Source organism: Sus scrofa, chromosome 5, assembly GCF_000003025.6.
Source record: "Sus scrofa isolate TJ Tabasco breed Duroc chromosome 5, Sscrofa11.1, whole genome shotgun sequence".
In the NCBI taxonomy this organism is placed as follows: Eukaryota; Metazoa; Chordata; class Mammalia; order Artiodactyla; family Suidae; genus Sus; species Sus scrofa.
This window is the reverse complement of record NC_010447.5, coordinates 88,982,961-88,998,037: the sequence shown is the minus strand read 5'-3', so window position 1 is coordinate 88,998,037 and position 15,077 is coordinate 88,982,961. Positions and strand designations below refer to the sequence as shown.

General features: G+C 43.2%; 1 protein-coding gene across 3 annotated transcripts in view; it reads left to right on the top strand.

The window, feature by feature from the left end:
- Positions 1-15,077, top strand: part of PLXNC1 (plexin C1) — a 155,600-nt gene that overhangs the window by 57,800 nt on the left and 82,723 nt on the right. For all 3 annotated transcript variants that reach the window (XM_021092759.1, XM_021092758.1, XM_021092757.1), the window contains 2 exons: positions 1,133-1,247; positions 12,506-12,653. In XM_021092759.1, coding sequence (XP_020948418.1) covers positions 1,133-1,247; positions 12,506-12,653 — 263 coding nt within the window. The remainder of the gene's footprint in view (positions 1-1,132; positions 1,248-12,505; positions 12,654-15,077) is intronic.

Here is a 15,077-nt window from a genome sequence, read left to right as displayed (position 1 = left end):
TGTGAGCTCAGGCGCCCCGTTGGGGGACCACACCGCCTTCCCCTCACCTCCTTTCGGGGCCTCTGCGCAGCCCAACGCGGTTATCAGTCGGTTGCTTTTCACTCGTATGCGATTCATGACGTTTGAGTTTCTTTTACACCTACTGTCACTGCTGGTTCTCCTCCACCCTTTCCTCTCAGCCTTGGGCCTGGAGGAGGCTTGGGTAGCAGGTGCTCTGCTCCATTCCTCCCTCGGAACTGCTCACTGGAAGGTCCGTGGATTCCAACACGCTTTGGAAATCGCGTGGCCCCTGGTGTTCATTCTTGTTGAGCTGGCGGCCCCGCTGGCGAGGCGAGAGTTCCCAAGTTCGAATGACGTGGAGGGACTGAGAGAGACATCAGGCAAGCAGTGATCTCACCTCTCGGCTTCGGGTTGTGTTTAGCAAAGCAGTTGGTTCCTGCCCCAGCTCAAGATTTATTTGGGGGTCATCCTTCCCCCCCGAGCTGGCTGTCTTGGGAAAGTGGCGCTGGCAAGTGTTTCACCCGATATCTTCTGATAGAATTTGGTATCTGTCTAAATAAATGTGATGTAGCAGATGGTTGTGGAATGGCTTATCAAATTCTTGGGAAGACTCGGCCCTTGCAATATTTTTATTTAATTATCATACTAGAAAGCACAAAATGGTTGCTTTATTTCTTTTTTAACCGCAACGAAAAAAGCTACACAATGGGTTGATATTCTGGGACTGAATTGCAAACCCAAACTGTATACAGTATGGAAATCCTTTCTCGGTCTCTTCTGTGCTAGGTTTTTCTCGAAGGGAGCTCTTTAATTTTAGAATCCACGAGCGGATGTGTTTTGGATATCTGTGGCAATGTCATCTTGAGAGATGGGTCAGGAGGCTAAGTTCAACGTGTCCACATTTGTTCTCTGCTCCGAGACATGATGGGAAAAAAAACCACGCTGCTGGTTTCCTGTTGCTGTTCATAGTTTTAGCATCATGTTCTTATTCTCGCCTGAAATCAATAATCCACTCGACAAAGCCTGGCATTTTGTACTGAAGCCAAGTAGGAGAAAGTTTTAACTAATGTGTGGCGGGGGGGGGGGGGGGTTTGCTGTTTTGCAAACCTCCCCCCTTTTTCTTTTTTGATAGGTGTACTTTTCAAGAAGATTGTGTCCGTGTAGAGAGCTCTGAAAACTGGCTGGATATTTCATCCGGAGCGAAACAGTGCCCTCAAATTCACCTGTCTCGAAGCAGTAAAGATAAGGTAAGAGGGCAGATTTTTAACTCGTCTCTGTGGTCTCATTGGACACAACTGCTGCCAGCTTCCCTTCTGTGTGGCCCATATCTGTTAGCGATTAAATAAGCTCGGTTATGAGAGCCCACACTCACTTCGTTAACTGATCTCGAGTGTCCATCAGACAAGGTGGTGGCGACAGAGCAGAGAATGAGGTCCATCGTGGACCTGCCCTCGTGGTGTTTGTCATCTGGTGGAGCTGAAGCTGACCTTCATTTGTGGAAATGAAGGAAAAGACAGATGAGGAATGTAGTGGAAAAACATTAAAGAAAAAAAAAAAGAGGGAAAAAAGTTGCGATTGAGGGTCAGCAAGATTCCTTAAATGTGGCTCAAGTGTAGAATTTTGTTTTGCTGTCTGCTTCCTTTTCCCAACGTGTTCAGGCATCTCCTGACAACTGCCTTATGTGCGTGGCTTCAGGCGATGTTGATAGGAAGGGCGAGAAAGCAGTGTGGACAGTGACTATTGCAAGGGGGTCCCTTGCAAAGTCCGTGGGCTCCTGTCAGGGAAGCATCACCATTGGCAGCACATCAGCCCCGTCATTGGATGAGAGCAGGGAAGCAGTGTGATCATATTCAAGCATCTTCTGACTCACTTACCAACCGCGCCCCGTGGGAAAATGGAATTCCTGCCTCGCCGTCTCAGTGGCTGTAAGGAGACATTTTCTCCCTAATTACAGCTTTTGTATTCTGAGTAACTGTACAGACTCCCCATCAGCAGCCAGTTGACCTGTCTGTTGAGCCCACTCTGTTTTATTTGAATGCCACATGAACAAGGAAATGGGCCACTCTCTCTTTCCCCTTACACTTTGCCATTTCAAATAGCAAGAACCATACCATTTAAGATGATTTAACATTTCATAAAGGAGAGCCAGAGCATTTAATGAGTGATAAATAATAAAAGAATCAAGCTTGCAAGTCACAACTGAGCAGAACTCGTGGATTTCAAGCTATTTGTCACTTTCTGTGGACCTCATGTGGGTGGGGTGTACAGAATGGATAGGGGGTGCTAGGGAAAAAAAAAAAAAAAAAGGAAACCTTTCAAAGCCTTCATTCAGACCTCCCCAGCCCTGAGCCAGGGTGAATAGGTGCTGTGAAAAAGATGCTTCGGCATCTCAGTACAGACATGGCCAAATTTTTATTTCTTTTGTCAGTCTGAAAAAGAGCCGACATAGAGATGGGTAGAAAATACCATGACCATTGAATCTAAGCAGAACTCCGAGAAGTGGTTAAGATTGCACAAGGCCTTTTTTTTTTCCCCCCCTCTCTTTAGCATTTTGAAAGTTTTAAGGGTAGTACTTCAGCTACGTGCAGGCAGGGAAAGTAACGTGTGCATTGAAGAAAAAGTGCCACTTACACCATTTGCTCTCCTGTCTCCGGGTTCACTCATAGAAATTCATCACCGTTCACATCTAGCCTGGAACATTACGAAAACTGCTCACCACCCAGAGAACCACCAGGGCTTTCTTGCCCAGCCCAGGTCCCACTGTGGTTTACCCTCATCCCTCTCGACTCATCCCACACACCCTGCACCTCACTCTCTCTGGCTCACGACCGCTCTCAGGGTGAAGGAGATAAGACTTTAGCAATTTGAGTAAAGCTGTTCTTTGAAAGCAACTTGGGGCTTGTTATTTTAGTAATGTTGATGAGCTGTCTGTCTCCATCTCTTGGTCAGATTATTTCAAAATATTTCCTATTTATGGTTGTCTATGTCGTGTCCGAAAGTCTCAGATCTTTGTTTCTGTAATTCCTTATCCTGAAGCTGTGGAGATGGCCGTCAGTTGGTTCTCTCCAATTCTGTCTCTTGGCTGTTTGAAGAATGTTGCTAATTGCCCATCATGTGCTTAATAACATGCTAGTAGCTTTCTTGGTATAGGGGAAAAAAAAAAATGACACAGAGCCCTTGTTTCCAAGACACTTGGTCTTCTTACACAAAACACTTAGAAGACAGTATATTCTCATCCTCATTAGGAAATTGGCATGAAAAAGAAAGAATTAAAGCAATTCCACTTGTCTTGGAGGGATTTCGTGAGATTTTGTTGAGTGAAAATATCAAGATGCAGCAGGGTGTGCATAGCACGGTCTTGTATTGATCCAAAAATCTCCTGTGTATGTTTATGCACGCACGTCTCCGTGTGACTGAGCGTGGAAGAAATGTGGGAGGAGTCATACTAGGTTGTGAACATGGGCCCCCCTGATGGAATGACTGATGCAATAGAGAGGGAAGATCAGAGGCAAGTTTTGTTTCTTAATTTTTGAAAGAAGAAAACTGAAATTCTCACATACGTGGACAAACACAGAAAGGGAAGTACGACATGCCATTTTTGCATGATGCGAAGTTATACGTTGGTCTGCCTGTAGAGAGATTTTTAACATCCAGTAAAATCGGCTTATGCTGATAAAAACAGAAAAGATGTAGGAATTAAGAGTATTTCCCGCAAACAGCATCGTTTCTAAAGAAGAGACTAGAACCACTCTTTTTTTTTTTAAAGAAACATTCTTTTCCAAATCAGAACAGCAACGTGAAATTCCACTATCACTGATACAACCTGCATTGTTTTGAAAGTTGTGTCCCATTCAGAAATACAAGAAACCAATAAATAGCAATCATCACTGGGGCATACCCTCTGTGGTTCAGGGGTTAAGGATCCGAGGATTGTCTCTGAGGATTCAGGTTTGATCCCTGGCCTTGCTCAGTGGGTTAAGGATCGGGCATTGCTCTGGCTGTAGCATAAACTGGCAGCTGCAGCTCCAATTTGATGCCTAGCCTGGGAACTTCCATATGCTGCAGGTATAGCTGTTAAAAAAAGAAAGAAAGAAAGAAAAGAAAAGATAATTATTGGAATGGAATAGACAAGAATAGCATAATTTGCTCATTTTAAGTGGTTATATATCTGTAAAATCTGTATATATTAGCTTTTAAAGCTATTCAAAGTAATAAAGTTCAAATAAAGTGCTAAATGTTTAATAAACATTCACGTATCAATAATCTTACTACATGTAAGATGCCTGTTAACATCCAGTAACAAAAGACCCCATTTATCATGAATAATGGAAATACTCAGGCATAAACTGGAAAAGTGAAGTATACACCTGCATTTTAAAATAATTTTTCCTAGGAGATACATGTTCAAAGCAGCCACCAAAATAGTGATTTTTGGCTATGCAACAGCTTGTCATAAGGAATTTTTTTCCAAGAGTAATAAGATAATGAGGCAGTGGTCTATTGAGGCTATTTATAATTTGTAATAGGGAAACCTTATCTATTGCAATCATAAGCAAAACACAAAAACAAAAACCAAAAAAGCACAAGGTATTTTCTTGAAAGATATGAAGAAAGTCTTAAATATATCCGACCATGGATATGTCTATGGGTAGGAAGATATTATTAAAATGCCACTTCTTCATCAGTTTTCTTTCCAGATTTTGTGTAATCACAGTGAAAATTTGAATAGTCTTTGTCTTAAAATTAATATAAAATTCATCTGGAGTAATATGAACTGGCCAAGAACATCCAAGATATATGTTGAAAAAAGAATGTTATTTAAGCAAAACCATTTCCATATAATTGAAAACATATATATAGTGGCAATAATTAGGTCATGACTCTGGTTTAAAAATGGGAATATAGGAGTTCCCGTCGTGGCGCAGTGGTTAACGAATCCGACTAGGAACCATGAGGTTGTGGGTTCGGTCCCTGCCCTTGCTCAGTGGGTTAACGATCCGGCGTTGCCGTGAGCTGTGGTGTAGGCTGCAGACGCGGCTCGGATCCCGTGTTGCTGTGGCTCTGGCATAGGCCAGTGGCTACAGCTCTGATTCAACCCCTAGCCTGGAAACCTCCATATGCCACGGGAGCGGCCCAAAGAAATAGCAAAAAGACAAAAAAAAAAAAAAAAGGGGAATATAGGAGTTCCCATTGTGGCGCAGTAGAAACAAATCTGACTGGGAACCATGAGGTTTCAGGTTCAATCCCTGGCCTTGCTCAGTGGGTTAAGGATCCGGTGTTGCCATGAGCTGTGGTATAGGTGGCAGATGCAGCTCAGATCTGGTGTTGCTGTGGCTGAGGCGTAGGCTGGCAGCTACAGCTCGGATTAGACTCCTAGCCTGGGAACCTCCATATGCCACAAGTGTGGCCTTAAAATACAAAAATAAAAGACCAAAAAAATATTTTTTAATGAAAATAAGAATATAGATCCATCAGAAACTCAGAAATAAATGTAAAAATATTAGAAGTTATCATAAATTAAGAAGCAAAAGAATTATTTCCTAGAAGTTGCTGAAATAACTGGCTTACAGTATGGAAACATTTTTTTATATACGTAGTTGTTTTAATTTTTTTCCATTACAGCTGGTTTGCAGTGTTCTGTCAGTTTTCTCCTGTACAGCATGGAGACCCAGTTACACATACGTGTATACCTTTTGTCTCACATTCTCATGCTCCGTCATAAGTGAGTAGACATAGTTCCCCGTGCTACACAGCAGGATCTCATTGCTAATCCATTCCAAAGGCAATAGTCGGCATCTGTTAACCCCACATCCCCAATCCATCCCACTCCCTCCCCCTCCCCCTTAGCAACCACAAGTCTACTCTCCAAGTCCATGAGTTTCTTTTCTGTGGAAAGGTTCATTTGCACCATATACTAGATTCTATATGTAAGTGATATGTGTTATTTGTCTTTCTCTTTCTGATTTGCTTCACTCAGTATGAGAGTCTCTAGTTACATCCATGTTGCTGCAAATGGCGTTATTTTGTTCTTTTTTATAGCTGAGTAGTATTCCATTGTGTACATATACCACCTGTTCCCAATGCAGTCATCTGTCGATGGACATTTGGGCTGTTTCCATGTCTTGACTATTGTGAATAGAGCTGCAATGAACATGCAGGTGCATGTGCTTTTTCTTTCTTTCTTTTTTTTGGTCTTTTTGTCTTTTCTAGGGCTGCACCTGTGGCACATGGAGGGTCCCAGGCTAGGTGTCTAATTGGAGCTGTAGCCACTGGCCTATGCCAGAGCCACAGCAACACGGGATCTGAGCCGCATCTGTAACCTACACCTCAGCTCACGGCAACGCTGGATCCTTAACCCACTGAGTGAGGCCAGGTATCGACCCTGCAATCTCATGGTTCCTAGTCGGATTTGTTAACCACTGAGCCACGACGGGAACTCCACATATGTGTTTTTCAAGGAAAGTTTGGTCCGAATATATGCCGAAGAGTGGGATTGCTGGGTCATATGGTAGTTCTGTGTATAATATGAAAACAATTCACATTTTCTACTTTAAAAATAAATTTTAGACTAAGAAATTCATCTAAAAGCACAGAAAGTTGAGCATCAGATAATCTTGAAGTATAATTTTCTTGACTCTGAAGCAGCGTGTTATGTAATAGCAAGAGAAAAAAATTCCTATACTTTTGACCCTGTGGGTATTACCAGCCAATTGACACTCAAACTTTACATCTCATCTGACCCTCTGGGGCTTCATTTCTTCTTTATCCACCTTAATTCAAGAAAGAGTTACTAACCTGGTAGAGATTCCCATGTTGGGTTCATTAAGACAAGGCATCAGCCTTTGAACCATTCTTTCCTGGAACCCAGAGTTGCTCAAAAATACTTTAACTTCCTGGCTACCCTCTCCTTCCACTGTACTTGAAAAAAAGCCTCCTATTTTCAGATCAACTCCAACTTCTTCTGCCCTGCTGTTCCCCTGAAATTGAATTCCATGGAGCCATTGCAGCAGACACTTAGAAGTCCTCACCTCACTTGGCCTCTTGGCTGCATTCTGGAAGCTCTCTCTTCCATTGCTTTCCATGGCATACCTTCTCCATGCTCTCTTCGTTCCCTCGTGACTATGCCTCAACCTCCCCAGCTGGCAGGCTCTAAATATTAGTTGTTTCAGCCCCAGTTTTGGCTCTTCCTCTCTTCTGACGCTCTGCTTTGCAAACTGTCTTCTGCACTCCCCTGGCCTTATAGACCGTCCGTATGTCCATGTCTCATACCATCGTCATTATCACACATGTACCTCAAATCAAACACCTCACAAATTGAAATCTTGGAGTTCCCATCATGGCGCAGTGGAAACAAATCCAATTCGGAACCACAAGGTTTCGGTTTCGATCCCTGGCCTCGCTCAGGGGGCTGAGGATCCGGCCTTGCCATGAGCTGTGGTGTATGTCGCAGATGCCGCTCAGATCTTGTGTTGCGGTATCTGTGGTGTAGGCTGGTAGCTGTAGCTCCGATTCAACCCCTAGCCTGGGAACTTCCATATGCCGCTGGCGCAGCACTAAAAAGCAAAAAAAAAATTCAAGTTTTAACTCTTCTATCCAGAATCTGCCTCCTGCTCAGTGTGTCCCATTGCACTGTATGGTACCTCGGTCTGTCCATCCATTTGACCACCAAATCCTCCCTGTCCACACACCCCACTTCCGGTCCTGACCGATGCTGCCTCAAGAGAGTATCCTGAAGCTGTCACTTCTTTCCATGTCTACTGTACCAGCCTAGCCCAGTCTTCTATCATCTCTTAATGCTCCCTTACCACTCTGTGGCCCCCCAGTTTTCATTTAGTGGACCTCTCCCCACTTCTACTACACTAGTAGCTCTTTAATTTTATTTTTATTTTTTACAGAATAAAATGCATACATTTAAACACAATTACATTCACACAGATTATTATATCTTGGATCTTAAGAAACAGATTAAGTGACTCCCACTGGAGAAGTGGAATGGGAAAATATGCTGAGACAAATAGGAAATTTATTCCATACTTTATCCCTTTTTGTATGGCTTTCGTCTTTACATTTAGTATTATCTATTACATTTCAATTTTTCTTTAAAAATTAGCGTTATATTAAAATTGTTATGCAACTAAAATTTATAAAGAAGAAAGCCTTATATACCATTAAATATTTTATATAGCATAATGAAAAGAATAGCTTCACTGGTAAGAATAGCAAAAATAATACACCCTCTGAAAATAAGTAAAATATAAAATGCATAAATTGGTTAAAAAACAATGTAACTATATAAATATGTCCTCACAATTTGTTACATCTTATTGATTCTTCAATATAGGCATTACACCATTCTAGGTGATGTGATAAACAAGGCATTATAGACCTTACATCGTACCATGGAGAGAAATAGTTATTAATAATACAATTGTAGAACTGTATTATTTAATTGTACAGTGGCATTGTTTAATTATAATTATCATAAATTCTTTGATGGCGAGGAAATCAGAATCAGATCTAAGAAGACTTCAGCATTCCAAGAATGATGTCAAATGACCCCCTTCATGGTGGATTATGCACTTTTTTACTATGAGATCTATTTCTTCTCCAGAGATTCCTTGTTTGTGCATCAATTGTAGATTTTTGGTTTGCATTTATTCTTAAGTTTTGATATAACAGTATGTATATGAGATTGTTTTAAGTTGTTGTTCTCTTAATTGCAAGTTCATCTCCAGTGTCCTGCATTTTACTCACCTCTTCTCATGATGTCTGATTTTGGTGGTATAATTGTGCATGGATGATTTCGTATCTTTACTGTATATATACCTTTACTGATGAGCCTTGTCATTTGTGGTATTTTTGTTTCCTGTTGCTATCTTTTCTTTTCTGCCTAGAGAAGTTCCTTTAGTATTTGTTGTAAGGCTGGTTTAGTGTTGCTGAATTCTCTCAACTTTTTCTTATCTGAGAAGGTTTTGGTTTCTCCTTCAAATCTTCATGAGAGCCTTGCTGGATAAAGTAGTAATCTTGGTTGGAGGTTTTTTCCTTTCATCATGTTAAGTATATCATGCCACTCCCTTCTGGCCTGCAGAGTTTCTGCTGAAAAATCTGCTGATAACCTTATTGGGGTTCCCTTGTATGTTATTTGTTTCTTTTCCCTAGCTGCTTTCAAGATTTTCTCTTTGTCTTTAATTTTGGTCAGTTTGTCTTGGTGTATTCCTCCTTGGGTTTATTTTGTATGGTACTCGTTGTGCTTCCTGGATTTGAGTGAGTGGTTCCTTTCCCATGTGAGGGAAATTTTCGGCTATTATCTCTTGGAATATTTTTTCTGTCTCCTTCTCTCTCTCTCCTCCTTCTGGCACCCCTATAATACGGATGTTGGTAGGTTTAACGTTGTCCCAGAGTTCTCTGAGACTCTCTTCATTTGTTTTCAATCTTTTTTCTCTTTTCTGTTCTCCATCCATAATTTCTTCTAATCTGTCCTCTACCTCACTTATTCGTTCTTCTGCCTCCTGTATTCTGCTGTTAGCTGCTTCTAGTGAATTTTTTATTTCAGTTATTGTATTTTGCATCTCTTCTTAAGTTTTATATCTTGTATCTCTTTGGTCAGTGTTTCCTTTAAGTTAACCATCTTTGCCTCCAGTTTATTTCCAGTGTCTTGCATCACCTTCAGCATCGACAGTCTAAAGTCTTTTTCCTGGATGCTGAGAATCTCCTCATTGCTTAGCTGATTTTCTGGGGTTTTTTCTTTCTCCCTCGTCTGAGTTATAGTTCTCTGTCTTTTCATTTTTAGAGGTTTTTGGTGTGGTGACCTTTTTATAGATAATAGAGCTGTAGCCTCTCTCACTTCTGGTGTCTGCCCCCCTTGTGGCTGAAGTCAGTATGGGGGCTTGGTGTAGGCTTCCTGATGGGAGGGGCTGATGCCTGCCCACTGGTAGGTGGAGCCGATTCCTATCCCTCTGGTGGGTGGGGCTTAGTCTCTGGATGGGATTAGAGGCAGCTGTGTGCCTGAGGGGTCTTTAGGTAGTCTGTTTACTGAGGGGCAGGGCTGTGATCCCACCTGGGTTGTTGTTTGCCCTGGGGCTTCTCAGTGCTGACTGATGGGTGGGGCCATATTTTCCCAAAATGGCCACCTCCAGAGAAAGGCAACTGCTGAATAATCCTGAGAGCTTTGCCTTCAATGTCCTTCCCTCACAACAAGCCACATTCACCCCTGTTTTCCCAGGATGTCCTCCAAGAACTGCAGTCAGGTTTGACCTAGGTTCCTGTGGAGACCTCGCTCTGCCCTGGGACCTAGTGCACGTGAAAGTCTGTGTGCACCTTTTAAGAATGGGGTCTCCGTTTCCCCTAGTCCCGTGGAGTTCCTGTGCACAAGCCCCACTGGCCTTCAATGCCAGATGCTCCAGGGGCTCTTTCTCCCAGTGCCAGATCCCAGCATGTGAGGGTTTGATGTGGGGCTCAGAACTCTCACTCCTGTAGGTAAGTCTCTGTGAGCCAGTTAGTTTCCAGTCTGTGGAGCTTCCCACCTGGGAGGTATGGGGTTGTTTATATCACAAAATCACCCCTCCTACCTCTTGATGTGGCCTCCTCTTTGTCTTCTGGAATAGGGTATGGGTTTCCGGTCCACTTGGGTGGAGATTGCTCAGTCTTTAGTTGTGAATTTTGTTGTTTTTAGGAGAGAAGTTGAGCTCCAGTCCTTCTATTCTGCCATCTTAATCCCGTCCTAGACTAGTAGCTCTTTGAGGGCAAGGACAGGAGCTGTTTGGTCCAGTGAAATAATCAATACTTTGTACAACACTTGGCACATCTAGAAAGTTTAATGAATATATATGGAATAAGTTAATGCAATGATTATATAGTTACATAAATACTATGTATATGAGAACTGGAAGATGTGGAAAATTTTACAGAGCTAATGAAAGCAAGACTTTAACACGCTTCCTGGTACTTTTGTTATGATGTTTGAGCAATGAGTTCAGTTGAGACGCATCTCTGCACAGGATGACATGTGCCACAGTCAGATGCTACGAAGCGTGGGTTGAAGCATGAGTGAGGGTTTAGCCAGGTGTCAGAGATGAGCTGGTGGGGATGGTTTGGGGTTCAGGTTTATGTTCAGGTTTCCTAGAGATGGTTGGACTTTAATCCAGCAGAAGTTGGACTCTAAGCCTTTGCATTCCTCCAGCATGATTCTATGGCTCGGAAACAGAATGTTTTGAAAATGGAAAGATGGGGTGAGATCCCAGGGCTGGAATAGATTTAGCAAGCTTGTCAGAGGATGAGAGACAGCAGAGTCTCTGCTGGCCCTGCAGAGTGTGGGCAGAGGTCAGAAGTATCACAGAAGATAGACACCTCCTGGCTGTGTGGGACCATTGCTCTGCATTGTGGGGGAGAAGGTTACCACTTCCTGTGCTCCTAAGCTTCCTAATTCTTAGCTCTGCTCCCCTCCAGATCCCCTTCATGCACCTGACACCAAAGGGATCTCCCATTGGCATGTTATTTTCTTTGACTTTCCATGCCCTCCTCCTTCCCCTCTCCTAACCCTCCCCCCTCTTTCCCTCTTCCCTCTCCTCCCTAAACATAAACCCAGGGGAAAAAAAAATATGTGTTTTGGATGGGAATCCTTAATATCATAAAGAAATCTCCTAAAATTAATGTGTATATTTAGTACAATTCCAGTTAAACTTACCGTCTCCTTACTCCATTTGGGTAAAAAGATCTTAAAGTTCATATGGAAGAAGAATGTCTAGGAAATGCTAAGAAAATTATCAAAATAAAAATGATTTTCCATAAATATTTTTAAATCCACAGTAGTAAAAACTCTGTCATTGAAATAGATCAATCGATAATTGGAACAGAGCAAAGTTTAGGAATAGCTTGTAGGTAATGGTGATTTAATATATAACAAAAATGGTTATTTCAGCTCTGTGGGAAAGAGAACTTTTTTTGGTAAATTGTTATGATATGACTGATTAACCATCTAAATAAAAATAAAGTTGAACCCTTATCTTACAGTATACATACATATATATATGTATATTCCAGATGGATTAAAGACATAGTTTAAAAAAATAAAACAACAGTAATGGTGAACAATGTTATATTTTTGTCTGCAAGCGAGAGTTTGGGAAGAACTTTATAACCAAGACAAGAAACTCTGTATTTGATTACATGAAAACACACTGTGTAGGGTAAAAATACCACAGATACAAATTGCAAGACAGACAGTAGACGAGAAAATGTGTCAGAGGTATGACAGATAAGGATTAATATCTATCCTATACAGAGAGCTCTTGAAAATTGATAAGAAAAATACACACAAAGCAGAAAAGTGGTCCAAGAATTTGAATATGTGGTTCACAAAAGATCAAATTAAATATCCAAAAACATTTATTGCTTTATATCGGCAGTCTGAAAAATTCTCCTCCTGTGGCAAGTTCATCTAAGGGTCTAGGATGCATGGAAATGATGCACAAACAATGATTTGGTTCCTGAATCTTCTCCCCCACAGACGACAGTGACCGTGGTAGGAAGCTTCTCTCCCAGACGCTCAGAGTGCCTGGTGAAGACCGTGGACACCGGCAAGGTGCTCTGTAAGGGTAAAAGTGTATCCAATGAGACCTGCACCTGCAGCATCCCGACCAGAGCATCCTACAAAGGCAAGTAGACTCAGCTATTTATCATGTGAGCAAATGAAGAAGGCAAGAGACACTCCTGAGTCCCAGTTGCCCAGGAAACAAGTTAAATGACCAAATCCAAATAGCCCCATGCTCTATTCTCACTCTCCCTCACCCCCTGCGTCCTGACTTTCCCCTCAGTCCTGCTCACCTCTGCTGTACTCATCCCATGACAGCAGGACCCCACTATCAGAGGTGATTGGAGGAGGACCAAGGATGGTAAATTGGTTAGGTGAGTGGAGTCAAGCCAGAGACTACTGGGCTGACCCTTTCCAGATGGTTCAGATAATTCAGAGATCTGAAAAGCTGGGAAGGCCCTGGGCGAGATGAGAAAACAAAATGGACAATATTTTGTCATCCTGGGTTCATTGCATTCATTCATTCATACAGGAAATATTTATTGAGCCTCTGTGTGCCTGACAGTGGGCTGGGTGGTAGGGACACAGTGACCCAAAAAGACTGCCCTGGTCCTTGCTCATGGCATTTAGAGCCTCTTGGGGTAGAAACCAGTAAGCAGCACATGACAGTGCGGTGTGTAGCATGCAGGGAACATGGCATGCCATGGGAAGCCCATGATCAGGGCATCTAACTGGACATGGGGATAGGTGAGGGGGCAAGGAGAGCTTCCTGGAGGATGAGTAGGGTCAAGCTGGACGAAGAAGAAGGGGAAGAGTATTCCAGATAGAGACCAACTATTGTGACAGCCAGAAGGAGAGAGAAAGCTTTGTTTGAAGAGCCAAAGAGGTTCTCTGTGGCCAAGGCCCAGGGGGTAGAAAGCAGAGCGATGGAAAATGGATCCCACAGAAGGTGCAAGGTGTTTGGCCATTTGTGATCGATGCATCTTTGTTGACCGCAAGGCCGCAGGTGGAGGATGGGGCTGGAAGAGGAAAGGACTAGTTTTGAAAGATCAGGTAGAAGGAAACTTGGTGTCGTGATCCAGGTGGGGGGGGGGGCTGAGAGTGAAAGGAGTCGGAGGCAGATAAGGATGGAAAGAAGTGGGTGGATTCAAGGGATGGCTAGGAGTTACAGTGGACAGCACAGGGTTCATGAGTCCCTTTGGGTGAGAAAGGCTAGAACTAGAGTTGCCATGGTTATTAAGTTGCAGGTCTGGCTCAGCTGAAAAATAAGCTGCTGAGATATTTGAGATCACCTTGGAAAGCTAGCTGATTGTTCTTAGAGCTTCCATCCATTGTACCCAGTCTGGAGTTCCCACTGTGGCTCAGCATTAACAAGCCCACTAGTACCCATGAGCACTCGGGTTCGATCCCTGGCCTCCTCAGTGGGATAAGGATCCGGTATGGCAGTTTGCAAACAGCGGCTTAGATCCTGCTTTGCTGTGGCTGTGGCATAGGTTGACAGCTGTAGCACTGATTGAGTCCCTCGCCTGGAAACTTCCATATGCTGCAGGTATGGTCCTAAAAAGCAAAAAAAAAAAAAAAAAAAAAAAAGATACGCAACGCTTTGCCTGCCCTTTTCTTTGAATGCCTTGCCTATTCGGAGCAGGCAAACAAACCCACCTCTTGTGCTCAGACAGCCAGAGGCCATTGCCAAGTTTTTGTCTGTGGCCTATAGTGGTCTTGGCCTTTTCACCAAATCCTGTCTCCCTTCTGCTTTGAGAAGTCACCTCTTCCGTACAGCCTTGGCAGATTCTGCTCCCATTGTCCCAGTCATGCTAGCTCCCCCCAAACGCACCCTGGGCACCCCCAGCCTTGGTACCCTGGTGCAACATGGAACTCAGACCACTCATAGGGTGTGTCCTTGACTATCCTGTCACGGTGCTCTTTCCCTAAATTATTTTATCTCATCTGGAATAATTGTGGATGCCTCCAGAGCGGAGATCATCAGTGTTTGTTGCCTTACGAGCGTTTCCAGTAGTGTTTTGGGCACAGTCGATGGTCAGAAAAGTACGACTTTTGTGAGTCTCCACCGCTGGACACTTGGAGGTTCTGTGGATGTGTGTTTTCACGGGGAAGGCCCTCAGGGCTAACTGTCCGTGTGTTCATTCTGCTAACAGTTATCAGGTGTCTGCTCAGAGGCCCTTCTGGAAGGCCACGCCAGCTCTCCCAACCACTCTTTCGTTGGAACAGAGAATTATCATCTCGCTTGGACTCACTTTAGGGGAGCAGAATTTTCCGTGGCATCCTGGCTTTCGGAATGCATGTTCCTGCTGTAGAGGAGCGCCTTAAAGCAAGGGTTCTCAGACTCTTGGGCTCACGCACTAAGACAATTTGGGGTGCCAACCAAGTTAGGCCAGCTTCTTTCTTTGGCAAGGAAAGACTTTTCATTTTAAAAGTATCATCTGCTTTCCCCATTCATTCATAAAAGGAAGACGATCTTAATACCCACAAGGGTGACAATGAAAATATCACAGAGTCGCACTGGTCCCCAGGCACGAGAAGGTATGAA